The sequence below is a fragment of the Odocoileus virginianus genome, chromosome 5 (genome assembly GCF_023699985.2).
Source record: "Odocoileus virginianus isolate 20LAN1187 ecotype Illinois chromosome 5, Ovbor_1.2, whole genome shotgun sequence".
NCBI classification, from domain to species: domain Eukaryota; kingdom Metazoa; phylum Chordata; class Mammalia; order Artiodactyla; family Cervidae; genus Odocoileus; species Odocoileus virginianus.
The window spans coordinates 83,892,878-83,909,776 of record NC_069678.1 but is presented as its reverse complement, the minus strand read 5'-3'; the positions used below and the strand labels follow the sequence as shown (position 1 = coordinate 83,909,776).

The following is a 16,899-nucleotide window of genomic DNA, read 5'->3' as shown; positions in this document are numbered from 1 at the left end:
GCATAGAATCGCCGGAACCCCGCGCTCCCGACTTTTGCTTCCGGGTCAGAGGCATGGCGGTGGCAAATTCAAGCCCTGTCAATCCCGTGGTATTCTTTGATGTCAGCATTGGCGGCCAGGTGAGGTCTTGGCAGCCAGCCAGCCCGATGCCAAAGGGAACGTGCACGCGGTCTGGCAGGCAGATCTCACCTCCTCAGGTGTAGCAAACTCGGGGAGCCAAAAAGTGAAATTGAACCAGCATCTACCGATCTGCGGGGCCGGGGTGAGGGAGGAGGAAGAGGAGGAGTCTTGCGCAGCCTAGCGCCGCGCTGGTGGAGGGACCGGTTGGAAAGGAAGAGTAGGCTATGGAGGCGGAGGTGGGACAGACCAAGCGGCATGGGGGCCCGAGGGTTCCCCGTTCGGTGAGGCCTTCACGGGCTTGGACTGGGCTTTCTGAACGTCTCTCGCCGGTTGCAGGAAGTTGGTCGTATGAAGATTGAGCTCTTTGCAGACGTTGTGCCTAAGACGGCGGAGAATTTTAGGTAAGGAGATGTTCCAGCTTTGCAGGATAAACCAAACGAGAAAGCTGGGCCTGTCTGTGGAATCTTCTGCCTACCTCTATCCGTTCATTCACCGTCCTTGAGATCTGACTTCTCTGGGTATCGCTCTGAATAGTCTTGACTGTTCCCTTTTCAGTTTATGTTGTTAATCTGTATGCCTGGACGTCTGACCCGCCGATTGGTGGGCTGGCTAGAGCCGACGTCTCCCCTTCCCGCCGAGGTTAGGGGCGCTCAGAGTTGTGATGCCATGGCGACTGAATCGTTCACTCTTTTTCTTTTCAGGCAGTTCTGCACAGGAGAATTCAGGTCAGTCTCAGACGTGGTTGATTTGTCTGCTTGCTCCTGAGGGGTGTCCTGAGTATGCAGTGAGGGTATTGGGGAATCACCGGCAGGCCTTGAATGATTGCTGGGGACAGTAATAGAAGGTATTACTATGGGTCTGTACTCAGTTCATTTGCCTTCTTCGTCTCTCCTCCCGACCGTCTTTAGAAGAGTATCTCTGGCTCGACTGTGTGGTAAGCTTGAAAGGCCGTGTTTACCTGTTGTCATTTCAAGTCTCTTTCTTTTTGCTTATAGAAAAGATGGGGTTCCGATAGGATACAAGGGGAGCACCTTCCACAGGTAAGGCTTTTGGCAAGCCATCCTGGGGGACTTTTAGAATTAGTATTGTTTAGAATTACTTCCTTGGGTGATTAGTCTCTTCAGAGGAAAACAAAACCATAGCATAATTCTTAGTCCTTGAGAAGGGTTGTTTTGGTGAACTCAGCCATTGATTTGAAGACTGACTTACAACCAAAGTGATAAACATTATATTTTGAAATTAATGTTATTCCAAACCACAGAATCTTCTCCCAGGATCCTTTGTTCTCTGTTTCAGGGTCATAAAAGATTTCATGATTCAGGGTGGAGATTTTGTTAATGTAAGTACTATTCCTTTCCTATTAAGGACCTAAAAGTTTTGTTGTTGTTGTTGTTGTTATTGAAGCTGCTCCTCAGGGACCTGAGAACAGTAGCCAAGTTTGCTGGGAGAGGAGGTGGGAATGGGAATGTCCTGTGATGGTTGCTACTCACTGCATTACTAGATGACATCAGCACTTTGATTAAGTCACTGACTTCCAAATCTCAGCCTTTTAGGGCTGGGAACTGACTTGCCCAGCATACCTATAGGTGATCCATGACAGACCCAAATTAATTGGTCGCATGGAATTTAGCTGGAAATCAGTTACAGTTATTTTTTTCTAAATGGGGGCAAGTCCCTTTCCAGTGAGCTAAATGCTTATGCCCTGATTTCCCATCCGCTTCTGGTAACCCAGTGCCTGGAAAGGTGAGTTACTATTTTTTTAATCAAGTTCATTAGTGGGCAAGGCATCAGAGAGAGTTCTGGAAGGATATTTTCCCTATTCACTAGGAGAACCCATTGAATTAATCCTTCATTGCTAAGCATGACTTTTCTTGCAATGAGACTGTATGCATCCCCATTTCAAGCCTCCTTCACTTCCACCAACCTTGCAGGGTTCTGAATAAACCAAATTTATGCTTTCTGAAAGCTACGCTTGTCCTTACCCACCCATTTCTGTGCATGATCTTTCTTATTAATATCATTTGGTTAGTCATGTTGCTGTTCTCTTGGATCTGGGAGACATTCTTTATCCTTTACATGTATATTTAGTTTGACTCTTAGGAGTTTTTTAAGATCTCTGTCTTTCCTCCCCAGATAAGTTTACAAAGTGGCAGATTTGGGGCTGAATCAGAAACAGATATGCTTTGTTTCATCTGTATAATGTTGTAAAACTGGGGAATTTTACTGGAAAGTTCTGGAGTTTTGTTTTCTTTGTTACAAATGAAAAGTAGGGGTGCACTTGGCCTGTGTTTCTCATGCAGCAACAATTGGCTGAGTCAAGTGACACCTGCCTTTAGACGGGTATGTCATTATTTCACCACAGTTCCCACTACTTGCTTCCCTTCTTTATGTCACCTACTCCTATAGGCTTTTAAATTTGCAACCCCTGGCCACAACTGATTGGAGTAGGGCTTGGGGTGACCATAATCCTTTTTTATTGACAGGTAAGAAGGGCTAAGATGCTATTGTTTGGGTTCTTTCTTTTCTTCCCAAAGGCTTCTATACTTCTATATTGTCTTAGCAGGGATAGGACCAACTTCTTACGGGTCACATGTGCTCACTTGTGCCAGGCACATGTGCTCACTTGCTGATAGTTCTAGAGTTAGCAGTTAGTCAGCCAGAAGAAGGCTGTCAGAGAGAAGAAATTACTCAGAGCCACCCTTAGGGCAGAAAAAATAGAATGAGCAACAGGTAGAAGCAGAATTTGAGACCTTCTAAAGTTGGACTAAGAATATTTGCTTGCTTGTTTGTTTTAATAATGTGTTTTAAAATTTGTTTAATAATTTTTTTTTCTGGTTGGAAAAGAAGAGTACAAAAATGAAAATAAATTGTCTCAAGGAATATACTCTTGGCATTTTACTTTACAGTTGCCCATCTTATTGTTGCGTACATTTGTGTGTCAGGTATCTTTTAACAGACTTAAACTTTTAAAAATTTGTGCTCAATCATTGTGTTTTCCCTTGTCACTGTCTTCTTCCAAACCATTCTTGCTAATTACTCCCTACTGTTCCCTCAGTGAGCAGTATTTGTTCACTAATTTGTTCCCAGTGAATTTATTTGATCAGTCCACTATCGTTGAAGATTTAAGTTGCTTTCTGTTTCTTGTCCTGCAAATTAATTTGGTCATTTTCCCTTTTCTGGCTTCTGGATCACAGTAGACAGTGTGATTATAGAGAATGATGCAATAACTGATCTTTTCTCTAGGTTTTTTTGAAATTGAAAAGGGACATGTTTTCTCTTCCTTCTATGTGTATGTGTGTATTTAGGTCTAGTTAAAGAAATCCCATGGACAGAGGAGCCTGGTGGGCTACATCCATGGGGTCACAAGAGTCAGACATGACTTAGTGACTGGACAACAGTAACAACAAAGATACAATGGCTCACATTTACACAGAGCTATGTGGATCGCAAAAAGTTTTTCTCATAGACACTATTATTGCATCTTTTTGGCAATGTTGTAAGGAGTAGGTGATTTCATTTTCACTTGATAGTTGAGGAAACTGGGGCTCAGAGATAGGAAGTGACTTCCCCAGCTCATAAATGTTAGATCTGGAACTCAAAGCCCATTTTTCCACTATACAGAGCTTGGTTGTACCAATAACTTTTAATCAAACAGTTTGAGAGTATTTTTCCTTCCCTGGCTTATGTTAATCCCCTTTAGTGGTCTTTGCTCCAGTAAGGGCCCCTTGATTCTGCACTGAGTCAGTGTTTTCACATCCCATTATGTACCGAATATTCTTTTTGTTTACTAACTGGCTGGGAGAGATTGGTCTTTGGTAGTCTCCCAATATTAACTTTAAACCCCTGGGGTTCTGTTTAAGGTACTACAGGCAAAGCCTTGGTCGGGCGGCTTTATTATCCTGACTTAAGTTCGCTCACCTGGAAGATGGGGAAGATGAACTCCATACATGTTCCGTGGAGTTGTTAGAAGAGCAGAGGGATACCAAAAATAGAGCTAGTTTAAGCAGAAATTGGGGATTTATGACAGGTGTTTCGTGGAAGCCAAAGGAAGAAATAGGTCTAGGAACTGGAGAGTCACAGAACCAGACGGTCCTTTCTTTCTGTTTCTCTAGAGCTCTCTATACATGTGTATTGCAGTGTCTTTTTCTTATCCAATCCACCTTGCTGAAGATAGTCACCTCCAACTTCCAGGTTTACACAGTACAAATTCAGCCTCCAGAGAGCATATATTCTATTTCATGCTTCCCAGAGAAGGAACTCTGGCCCTACATTCTCCCCTCAACTTCCCCTCACCTCAGCTTTAGCCAGAAGGGTGGTATCTTGTCATACGGACTAGACTTCCAAGAGCCTACCCCCCTGCATAGTTGAGAGGAGAGGGGAAATAGTCAGTTAAATGGATTCTCATATATGACTGAAGGCAAGAGAGTCTTTGGAAAGGGCTTTGATTATATATGTAATCACTGTTTCCTATCCTCTGCTTTGCTTGTATCTTAATACACCTTTCTAGAGGCCTAGCTATGTGACCTGTTGTTTTTTTCTCAGTGAGGTGCCCAAGCCGAACTGTGGGCTGCACATGCCTTGGATGGGGCTTGTTTTGATTACAGGATAGGGTTAAAGAGATGTGGCTCCCAAAGTGACTTGCAGGAATAAGAGAACTTTAAAGCAGCGAGGCTTCGGGTGCAGCAGCTGCTTCCTGTGAGCTCTGAGAGCCAACGCTCACACGTCACTAACAGTTCCTTCTCTCTGCTCAGGGAGATGGTACCGGAGTTGCCAGTATCTACCGGGGGCCATTCGCAGATGAAAATTTTAAGCTTAGACACTCGGCTCCAGGCCTTCTTTCCATGGTAAGTGAGGACCAGTCAACGTATGGAGCTAGGTTTGCAGCCAGCCGGATTCTGGGCCCTCTGGAGGCCCAGCGCAGTCTCTCGGGACAGAAGGAAATGCTTTCCTAGCCTTGCTTGACCCAGGACTCAGCTCTGCCCTGTATACCTCTTTCCTCAGTCTGGTTTGGTTTTAGGGGGCTGGACCCACTAGCCAGCCAGGGAGCCAAAATCGAACCCTGCTGTGTGTTTTCTTACTTTGTGTGAGCCAGGACTTGTGGCTGGGCACTCAGCCTTGCTGCTTAGAATGCAGCCAGCTGTGCTGTCGAGACCCAGTGTTCACACACCCGTCACGCCGCTCACCCCTGACCCTCCCTCACATTGCCTGCTGGCTGCTCGCCCTGTTCAGGTCAGACACCACTCCTTCTCACTCCCAGGACCCTCTCTGCCCATTTACAACCCCACTCAAACATCTCGCGCCTCTCTCTGTCCCCCTGCCCACCTCCTTTAGCCCCCCATCTACACATCCCTGCTTATTCCCACTTCACTGCTCCTTACTCACCCCTCACTCCTCATTTTCCCTTACCCCTCTCACCTTGCTTCCTTCTCATTGTCCAACCCTCTCCCTCCCCACCTGAGGATACAAACCTGATCCCTGCCCTCTAGGCGGGTGCCACACATGCTGAATGATGAGTCCAGTGTATAATTCCCACCATCAGTGTACTAAGGGGAGGTCACCTCAGTGTATGTAAGAGTACTGTGAGGGCCCCAAAGAATGAGAGTAATTGCTGCGAAGATCCAGAGAAGTTCTCTGCCAGATAAAACAGCCTAGACAGAAGACGTGTGACCAGAACATAGGTTGTGGATAGGGGAGGGAGTGAACTAGTAGAGACCACTGGAGAGACAGGCGGGTCTAGCTCCTGAAAGGCTCTAAATGCCAGAATAAGGATGAGGTTATGTGGACTTGATTTCATGGAATGTGGAAAGCCATACACTTTTTTGAACAGAGCTGATCGACTTTGTGTTTTAAAATGAAAATCCTGGCTGCAGTGTTTGAGTGGCAGATAAGAATGAAGAGGATAGGGCAGAGAAGCCAATTAGGAGGCTGCCATAACACTCTAGGTGAGCCTAGCATAACAGACAATGTACAAACCTTTTAGAAAAGTCAGGCTGGGCAAGCACTGTACCATGCTGAAGGGGCTTAGGTGGACTTGGGTCATCGTCGTGAGAATTGGAACCCCTCTAGGTGTGTGCCACTATTAAGCATCTGGGGAGGGGTCAGAAAGAAAATGGAAGGAAACTTTGCTTTCTGCTGCCTTCAGGCTGACACTGGTTGTGCTGTCACTCACTTCGTAGAACAGTTGTCTTGTTCCTCAAGAGCAGAGACTGAGTTGCATTGATCTCCTAGTCTGACTACCTGATACGGAAAGGTGCTGAGCAGATACTGGTGAATGACTGAAAGATAATCAGAATAAAGGCTAATGTTGAGCATATTCTCAACAGCGACTTGTTTGCATTAATTCATTTTAATCTTTAGCATCCCTTTGAGATAGTGCAAAAAACCTCTCTCTGCAGAGAGGTTATGCAGCTAAACTAGATCACAGGCAGTAGTGGGGCTGGGATTCAAGATAGATCATCTGGCTCCAGAGCTTGTTCTCTGAACCAGTAAGCTATTCTGCCTGGAAGACTGGATAAATGACAGACGAAAAACACATGTTGTATGACTGTTTTCCTGCCTGCCTACTGATAAATGTTTATACATTGAGCAGTAAGGTAGGTAGATAGGAAAAACAAGAGGGAGGGAGGGAGGAAGAGAAGAAAAGAAGGAAAAAGAAGTGGGACCACTGAGGAGTCTGCCTTCATTCAAGAGTTAGCTCTGTTCCCACTGGCTCAGGCAGTCCTTGCTAATGTGAGATGTTCCTGCATACATGAACAAAAACCAAAAATAGTCTCATCTCACATGGGGAATTTCTAAAATATAATGTGAAATCCCTTCTAGACAAAGTCTTTAATGTATTTTATACACATTTTCATTCCTTCAGTGTTAAACACAGACTCAACTAATTTAAATCCACTAAACATCCAGTTAAGGCTAGTGACCTATCTGATGATTTCCAGTGTTGTTTCCATAGTATTACTTTTGTGAGACCTGTGCTTTGAATAGTACTAGCGCTTTCAGTTTTCCATTTTCTACTCAGTTTTCAAAACAAGGGAAGTATGCAGTGAAATATTCACATAGTTACACAGACGATGTGGTAAGGTAGTGCTGCTGAAACATGACGTGGGTTTGCTGATTGCTTTGTGTTGTCATTATATAATGCATTGTGAAGTGTGATGATACAAAAACAACTTCAAGAGAGGAGAATATGGCTGGAGAATTTCAGATCCTCAATTTTAAAAAATAATTCTTCCTGTAAAATTCAATAGTAAAGGACTTGGGGTGTAGCTGTAAAAACCACGTCGTTAATTAAACGGAATCTTTTTTTCTAGCGTAGCACTAGTATGGCCACTTTTTGCACCTTAAATTTTTTTATTACCATTATTTGGGGACAGTACAGAGCCATTCAGACAAAAAACAGTTTACGGCACAAGTGACAGGCTTTTTGTGAGCTGGTAGTTAATTCGTTAAATGTGATCCAGTTATTACCAGTACTGGCCTAAATACAGCAAATCAGATTCCGTAAACAATTTTTTCCATTATAAAAATTCACACTGTAGGAGACATGTGTAGTTATTGAAGGGTCTAGCTCTTTGAGGGCAGAAATTGTGTATTCTGTTCCTCTCTGTGTCCTTGGGTCCTAGATCAGACCCTGGCTCACAGTCGATGCTCAGTCAGATTTGCTGAAATAGCACGGAGGAGTCAGGGCTACAGTCTCTTAGGGAGTTTGGCCCTTTAGCTAACATGGCCAGGAAAACTCACAGTGTGTCTGTCTGGTTTCCATCAGGCAAACAGCGGTCCCAGCACAAATGGCTGCCAGTTTTTCATCACCTGCTCTAAGTGTGATTGGCTAGATGGGAAGCACGTGGTGTTTGGTGAGTCCTGTTCCTGTCCTAGTCCAGGTCCCCTCACCCAGCGTGGAGCTTCTAAAGGAACTGGTCCCCCAACTCTTGTGCTCGAAGGGTGTAACTGCCCTGGGTAGTAGTTAGGAAGGAGGAAGCCATGGTGGGTGGGGAGGATATGTGGTTAGAGGGGATGACAAAAGGGCCAGATGATGCAGTGAGTAGCCACCCGGGCAATGTGTCTGTGTAGGTGTAGGTGTGTCTGCGGGGGATGGCAGCATTAAGATATACCACACAGGCAGCATGGTACAGTGGGGCTTCGCAATTGCTCCGACCTAGGTATGAGCCCTAATTCTGTTCCTTACTACCTGTGACCTTGGGAAACATTTCATTTCCACTGAATATTAATTTTGTAATGTTAATCTGCGGTTCAAATAAGATAATGGCTGAGAATGGGCCGTGGGGGGCTGGAAGATACTATGCAAATGAGAGTAGTCAAGTCCAGCTCATACTCTTCCCACAGGAAAAATCATTGATGGACTTTTGGTGATGAGAAAGATTGAGGTGAGTCCTGTGGTGTTGATCTCCTCTGTTTCAGCCATTCTGGCCTCGTACTACCTGACTAGTATTGAGGAGCGGGAGAACCAGGCTTCACAGGGAGGAGACACCGTGTGCCTCCGAAGGGTTCTGGGCCCTAAGTTAGCCTCTCTTCCGCGAACTGAGCTTTGGCCTCTGCTGACTCTTGCCCCTACTTGATGCAATCCTCAGCGTTGTGTTCAAGCTTCTTCATGACTGAGCCCCTGCCTTCCTCTCCGTGACCTCTTCTGCCCCTTCTGCTGCTGCCACTTCGTGTTCTAGTCACATCAGACTACTAGCCCTTCCTTAAATGCGCATACACATCCCTGCCTCTTGCTCCTTCCTGCCCTGAGTCTTTGCTCATGCTGTTTCCTCTACTCTGTCTTACAACTTACTGCATTTTTATATGTCATGAGTATGATGGGTTGTTTTGTTTTGTTTTGTTTTTTGAGATTGTACATTTTCTCTTTGATCTGTATTATATTCCTGTCAGATCAGCCCATGAGTCGTCAATCCTTAGCACAGGGGCTGGGAGGCATCAGTAAGTGTGTGGTGAGGGGTGTCAGAGTGGCGGAATCACCACTGTGCTTTCTCTCCTAGAATGTTCCCACAGGCCCCAACAATAAACCCAAGCTGCCTGTGGTGATCTCACAGTGTGGGGAGATGTAGTCCAGAGGGAGACTGAATCAGGTAAGTGTGTCTTTCCTGATTAGGAGTCAGGATCCCAGAGAGGGCAGCATGGTCTGGTGGAAAGAACTTTAGACCTGAAGATGCGGGATTGAGCACATTTTCTGTCTGTGTGACCTAAAGAGAAGTTGACTGCCTTCCCTGAGCCTGTTTTTCTCATCTGTCCAATGGTGATAATGCCTGTCTCCCAGGGTCACTGTAAGGATCAAAAGAGGAAGGTTGAGTGGGACACTTTATTTCTCTAACACTTTATAGTTTACAAACTATCAACCTGAAACCCATCAGGCACTTTCTGACAGCACTGTTAGACACTTGTTTCATTCAGTATCCCACTTAGAAAGCCCTGGGTGATTGGGAGCAGCCTGGGCAGCCAGGAGACTCTCTTTTCAAGCCTCTCATCAGGACTGACGCTGCAGTCCCAGGCCCTGACTTTGTGTTTGCCAGACTCAGAGGTGAATGTGACACGTTTCTCAGTCCACAAAGACTCACTTCCTACCCAGGCTTACTACTCACCCCCCAGTCTGTGCTGGACATTGGACATGGAGAATGGGAAAACCACTGAAAGATGCCTCCAGCTTTTAGGAACTTACGGGGAATAAACACACCCTCAGAAGTGATCACTAGTAGTATGAGTGATGCTGTTCAGTGTTACATGAGTGCAAGAAAGAAAGTGAGCACTCCCGCTCGGTAAAGAATGCTAGTGCTCCGCCTTTCTTTCCTCTTTTTTCCCTTAAATTTTCAACCTGCAGGGTAATTGGGAGAATAGTACATTGAACACCTGTATACTTTTCCCCTAACTTTGCCAATATTTAGCATTCTTGTTTTAGCATTTTGCTGAGACTTTTGTCTTCTCCCCTCTCCTCCCATTCCCATTCCCTCTGTTCCTCTCCTATTCCTCTTTCCTTTCTTTCCCTTACTTCATTTCTTTCCCATCTGGAAGTTCGAGGACTTCTTGACACCTTACCCCTAAATACTTCAGCAAGTGACTGCTAAAAATAAGAACATCGTGCATAACCACAATAATATTGTCTGATATACAAGTTCAAACTTCCCCGGTTATCCACAAAGTAACTTTTCTAAGCTCTTAAAAAAAAGAAATCCAATCACGATTCACGTATTTCGTTTGGTTATTTATTTTTAGTTAGGAAAGCAACATGTGAAAATTTTCACACAGAACAGCTAAAACCCCCCTTTTCCTTGACAGTTCGCCCCCCACCCCCGTCTGCATCCCCATCCCACTGCTCTCAGAGGCAACTGCTATATCAGTCTGATTTATGTCCATAGGGCCTTTTCTTTGCCAATCTAATTTGGGGAGGTTTTGTTTTTTCCTAAATGGCATTATACTATTCAGTTGGCCAAAAAGTTTGTTCAGGTATGTCATATGATGTTACAGAAAAACCATACGAACTTTTGGGCCAACCCAATATTTGTTAATCATTTTATTTCCATTTGACATATGTCTGGAAGACTTTTCCTATATGATTCATGAAAAACTATGTAGTACTTAAAACAAAACTGATATGCAATATATTTGTAGCATATATCTGAATAATTACAAATTTTTAATTATACAATTAGACTTGAATTAAATGTACATTTCTGTGTCTTAGTTCTTATTTTTTATGTTGTGGCCATTTTGTCCCAAATATATGTTAAAAAAAATTGGCAGTAGGTTGCTTATTTTAACTTTGGTGATATCCTTTGTTAAAGAGAAGTTCTTAATTTTGATGAGATCAGAATTTTTAATCTTTTCCCTTGTGTTGTGTTTTAATCTTGTTTAAGAAGGTCCTTACTACCTCAGTCATAATGCCTAATGTTTCTGTAGTTTTTCTTACAAAAGTATCTAGAATTTATTTTTCTGGATTCTGCCGTTTTTTCAAATGGAGATCTAGTCAAATACCAGAGCATCTTAATGACTGTGCATACCTCCATCTGTGACTTCCTTTGTGTTCACAACATCTGGCACTTAAAGGCATTCACTTAAAATTTATTACATGAGTTAATAGAGAGGGAGAATGTCAGGCATTTTGGGCATGGATCTGGTGTGAGCAGATGCCAGGGCAGGAATGCACAAGTGTGTGCTGAAAGCTCACATGGACCCTTGTCCAGCCAAACGCTTCCTTCTCAGGCCCAGCTGACACGCTACACTGTCTTTTCTGCTGGCACTGGGGGCCCCAGGCTCTCACTGCTCTTCACTCCCTCTCCCCCTCTTTTCTGGGCTGAACTAAAGTTGAACTCACTGGTCCTTTTCCTTCTAAAGACTGACCACTGATCACCACTGGAGGACAGATCATTAAAAACAGTCAAGTTTACAAATCCCTTTATGTTTGTCGCCTTTTCTCTACATTTTTCTGAGTCCCTTACAAAAAGTTACTGGAAATCCATGTTAGGAGTTTGTCTTCTGAAGGTGGCAATCATCAACCCTCCTCTCCTCACTGCTATGAGCGAACGTCATGTAAACCTTTGCCTCTATGAAAGCCCTTCTTTTCAGCCTATTCAACCCCAAGCAGGACAAATCCCAGGGGTGCCCTTTGATGCTCCAGAGGTCCTCTACATCCATACTGTCCAGGAGGTATTCCTTTCTGTGATGATGGAAATGTTTTGCATCTGTGCTATCCATTATGGTAGCTTCCAGCTACATGTGACCTTTGAGCATTGGAAATGGGGCTGCTGTGACTGAGGGACTCAATTTTTATCTTTATGTAACTTTAATTAAATTTAAAGAGCCACACGTGATACCTTCAATTTAGTCTTCTAACCTTGACTTGCCCAAAATTAAATCTTTCTTAGCTTATATTTAGAGACAATAGAGTAAAAGCAATTCTGTCACTTAGTGAATATTTCTGGTGCTCAAATTCTGAGCTAAGAACCTTACTTTAATTATCTCATTTAACTTTACCAAGCTGAAAACTCATAGGTTTTAAGGTGTAGGGAATCTAAGTGGTAATCTGACCTTAAGGCATTCCACAGATGGGGTCCTCACTTTGGGTTTCTGAGTAATGGATTTGGGAGAAAGTGAGGAAAAGAGGTGAGTAATTCCCCCAGGAGTATGGTTTCCTTCCATCATGTTTTCTCCCCAGCTGTAAAGTTACAAATATCTCTCAATTTCTAAAGGAGTATTTCAGATCCCTCAGGTAGTGTCTGGGCGGAGTAATGTTTCACAACCAGTATAGATGTTTTTAAGTCCTCCTAGGCAGTATTTCTCAAACTTTAGTGCACATATGAGTCACGGGGAGGTCTTGTTACGGTGCTGGTTCTGACTCAGTTGGTCTGGATGGGACCTCAGGTTTTGCATTTCTGACCAGCTCTCAGGTGATGCTGACGCTGACCTGGAGTAGCAAGGCCACAGGGAAATAACAGCCTGTCTTTTAATTGTGAACTCACCATGTTCCAATCAGAAAAGACACAGGAGGAGATAATCTTTTGTTGCTCTCAGTCCAGCAGGAATCTACTGCATTCAAATCAATAATTCACTTATCAGGCATTTGAGGCCTTGTGCCTAGGCACTGGGAATCGAGGAATGTAGGAAGGAGACAGAAGACAGGTGAAGTCACTCGGTCAGCTATACCTCCGCCGAAGCCCTTCCTTTCACGACTTCTGTGCTTTACCTTAGGTCCTGACCTAGGTTGTAGTGAAAATGAAGTTTTCTGTTAATATACAACTCTAGATGCAGAAACCTAGGTTTTATCTCAGTGGGTGCTTTGAAAGCTTTTTATTATGAATTTGTTTGAAACTGAAAGTTGCTCAGTCATGTCCGGCTCTTTGCAACCCCAGGGACTAAACAGTACTTGAAATTGTCCAGGCCAGAATACTGGAGTGGGTAGCCTTTCCCTTCTCTAGGGAATCTTCCCAAGCCAGGGATCAAACCCAGGTCTTCCGCATTGCGGGCGGATTCCTTACCAGCTGAGCCACAAGAGAAGCCCAAGAATACTGGAGTGGGTAGCCTATCCCTTCTCCAGCAGATCTTCCAGACCCAGGAATAGAACTGGGGTCTCCTGCATTGCAGGCGGATTCATTACCAACTGAGCTATCAGGGAAGCGTGAGTCTTATCTTCAGGGGAATTTGGGGACCAATGAATTTAAAGAAAGATCTCTACTGCTTGACAGCACCAGATCTGGGGATCACAGAGAGACTAGCAGGGCTGTCAGCGCACAGCCACTCTTTTCCAAGAGACTCTCAGGCTTTCAAAACAGGATTCTCCTACTGTAGAGTGAACTGGGTTTTTGGCTACTTACAGCCACATGGTGGAGGTGTGGGGGCGGTGGAACCTCTGTTTTGAAAGCCTGAGAGTCTCTTGGAAAAGAGTGGCTGTGCCCTTTGACAGCCCTGCTAGTCTCTCTGTGATCCCCAGATCTGGTGCTGTCAAGCAGTAGAGGTCTGTCTTTAAATTCATTGGTCCCCAGATTCCCCTGAAGATAAGAATCACATAGGAGCATTTGTTAAGCCTACTAATTCCCAGTTGCCCTCCCCCATCCCTCAAGAGTCTGAGTGAATGTGAGGTAGGATCCTGGACGCCATGTTTGTTACAAGCGTCTCAGAGGCTTCTTACCAGAGAAATGTGGGTAACCCTGTTTTAGGTGGTGCTGGATGAATGTTTTTTAATATTTGTCTTTTAGGAGAAAATATAATTAGCATAGCACATAATTTTACAGCTATCATAGCTTACAATGAGGTGTTATTCAAGTTCAAATAGTCAGTAGGTTAAAAACTAATTGCACCTGTGGATGGTGGCTATGATAAGAGATGTGAAGCTGCTGTTGTGATGCCTGAGTTTAAGTCCTCCCAGACAGTATTTCTCAAACTTGAGTGCACATCCCAACCTGGGATTTCCTGTAGGTTTGATACATTCCTGTAGAGGAAGATGCTGAAAGACACCTTGGCTAACCATTCATTTCACAACTAAGAACTAAATAATTAAGATAGGCTCCACGCTGCAGATGAGGCTACAAACTTAGAAAGCCCAGTTCTTACCTTCAAGGAACTCACAGTCTCTTAGGGAAACTGAAAATTACAGTAAAATAAAGCACCGGACTGGAGCTTTTAAGATGAAGGAAAATGAATGCTTGTGTCTGCCTGGAGTGTTCAGGAAGACTGCAGGAGAGATGTTTCACCTGAGTACAAGAACGGAGCTTGTCACGTAGCTAAGATGGGAGAGCATTCCAGGCACAGGGGAATAGCATGAGCAAAGGTGCAAACCGCAGGAAACCGCAGGAAGTGTTAGGGAGACTGCAAGTAATTCAGTACAGCCAAAGCAAGGTGTGAAAAGCAAACAGAGGCGAGGCTAGAGGAGGCCAGGACAGATGTGAGATCCAGCGCAGGCTGACGCATTCATATGTTAACCTCATGGTGGGGGTGAGCTTTAAGGCAGTATGTACAACTTCCCCCCAGCCCCCTCCCACCCCATGGTGAGAGTCCACCATGCTTCTGAGATTCCAGACGGTGGCCTGGCTGTCCAAAAAGAACCAGGCCAGTAGGAGCCACTGAAGGTTTTTGAGCAGAACACTGTAACTGACTTTTTTTTATTCAGAAGTGTGGAGGATAGGCTAGAGGCCAGTGAGATGTCCACTGCAGCAGTCTGGCCAGAGGAGAGGTTCCACATGGAAATATGGGTCTAGGGAGCAGGGCAGCAAATATCTGTATACCTGCTGGGTGTGTAACACTGTTTGTTCCCTGCCCTGAAAGTCAGAAGCCCTGCCAGCTATAAAGGGCAGGGAGGAGAGAATGGCTCTATTCCAGTTCCTCCAGTACAAAGGCAAAGCTCCCTGCCCTGAAACCCGGTATACAGAGTGATACATCATGTCCATGGAATACTATATAGCTGTAAAAAGAAAGAAGTAGATCTGTATGTGTTGGCAGATTTCTAAGATACATTAAGGGACAAAGTCAAGATAGATCACATTATACAATCATGATGTTTATTTAGAATTACTCTCAGAAATTACTGTAGCGATGGATTGCTGAGTGGTGGTAATGGTTACCTCTGCAGGGTAGAGATAGTTGAAGATGTTCTTTTCAGTTTATGTGCTTGAATTTTCTACATTGGGCATGTATTTTATAATACACACTTCAGATACACAGAAATACATACTGTGTATCTGCAGTTTTAACTAATCCTAGTTCCTCCAGTACTTCCAGGAGCATGTGGCTAACATCAGTTTGTGCATCATTCCCTGGTCCCCTCCTGGGTGTACCCACAGTACTTGGTTCACGTCTCTATTCCCACATTTAACACAATGTATCATGAATGTGTTGGTCTGGTTTTCTCTAGACTCAGAATTCCTTGAGGCAGGGACCATACCTACTCACACAGTGCCTGGTCAGGGATTAGAGCTTAGGTCCTGGATCACCATGCAACTTGTGAAGTGCAATCACACATCTTTGTACATTCTCCTTGAGGACCTGGGATTAGACTTCTGTCTGAGCCTGCGCTGTGACGCCAGGACCCACTGTGCTCTGGAGAAGGAGGAGCGTTAGCCATGTTTAGGGGGAGGGGCAGTGGCAGCTGAGTGTACTCACCCCTTTCTTGTACTACAGCCAACTCCAAGGCCATAAACAGAGGGTGTGGAGTTTCGTTTCTTTATAGCCCTGGGCCCAAAACCTTCAAGGAAAAGGGATTGCTCTTTGTTCTAGCGCTCCAGAGAGCCATCAAGGTCTGGCAGAAAGCACACAGACTTTGGAGCCAAGTAGACCAGGAAGCCCCATCACTGTCAGGCCATTAAACCCCTGAGAACCCTAGTTTTGCCCTTTGCTTAATTATATATACTACATAGAACTGTGAGGAGTAAATAATAAATGAGACAGTGTATTGGCTGTAAATATTATTAATAGCTTCTTTCTTGGTTCTTATGTAATATCCCTCTCCACTCTGCTGTAGGGCACCAAAGGTCTGTCCGGTGGCGAGAATCAGAGTGGTTCTGCTCTTTGGGGACAGGAGGGTTTGGGGTGCAGAGGAGAGCTGCGAGTGTTTTCTCTCGTGGCCTGTCCCCTCTGAGTGGCTTCTCTCTTCCATCCCTCGCAGACCCTCCACCTCTGCCACTGCAGGCCTTCCCTTGCTCGATGGGATACTCTTGAGTAAGATAACCTGGATTGGCCCCTGTGTTGGCTTCCCTGCTGGCTGCTGCCCCATTTGATCAAGAAAGAGACCTTGGAAGCATCACAGATTCAAAACCCAAACTTTTGTGTTTAAGTTTTAAACTGTAAATAAAGCTTTTTTTTCTTTGTATGTTGTGTTCTTCTTGAATGGTTGTAATGATAGCCCTACCTCCTCATGCCTTAGCTCCAGCTAGGAGAACTGGCTCTCCCTAGAGACCAGCATGGACCAGAGGCAGGCTTTTGCTATGCAGAGTTGATGCCTCAGATTTATAAGCAGTTGTAGCAGTCCCCTCTTAGGTTAAAGCTAATCAGGCAAAGAAGACAAAGCTCCAGGGCCTTCTAGCACTATTTCTTCCAAAGATGTTTCCAGTAGGTTCCATTTAGTTAGTTTTAGAGCCTGTAGGTGAAAGGTCACTACCTTGAGATATTTGGGGATGGAAGACCATTTGGTAGAATGTGTCTTAATCATGATAAAGTGGGAATAATTTAGTTAAAAATCTTGGTTTGAATCTGAAGTCATTTTTTAAACAGTTGAGGTCTTGAGACCTTACCCTTTCAGAACCTTGGTTTCCTCATCTGTAAAATGGGGATAATATTACCATT

The 16,899-nt window shown here is 44.5% G+C and overlaps 1 protein-coding gene across 1 annotated transcript; it reads left to right on the top strand.

Moving 5' to 3' along the window:
- The first annotated feature begins 11 nt into the window (after positions 1–11).
- PPIH (peptidylprolyl isomerase H) lies at positions 12–16,426 on the top strand. Its single transcript, XM_020914745.2, has 10 exons — positions 12–119; positions 457–521; positions 822–845; positions 1,116–1,160; positions 1,417–1,459; positions 4,872–4,964; positions 7,886–7,973; positions 8,464–8,504; positions 9,117–9,206; positions 16,223–16,426. The coding sequence occupies exons 1-9, from the start codon at positions 54–56 to the stop codon at positions 9,183–9,185; spliced, it is 534 nt and encodes a 177-aa protein (XP_020770404.1). The 5' UTR covers positions 12–53; the 3' UTR covers positions 9,186–9,206; positions 16,223–16,426.
- Positions 16,427–16,899: the final 473 nt, after the last annotated feature.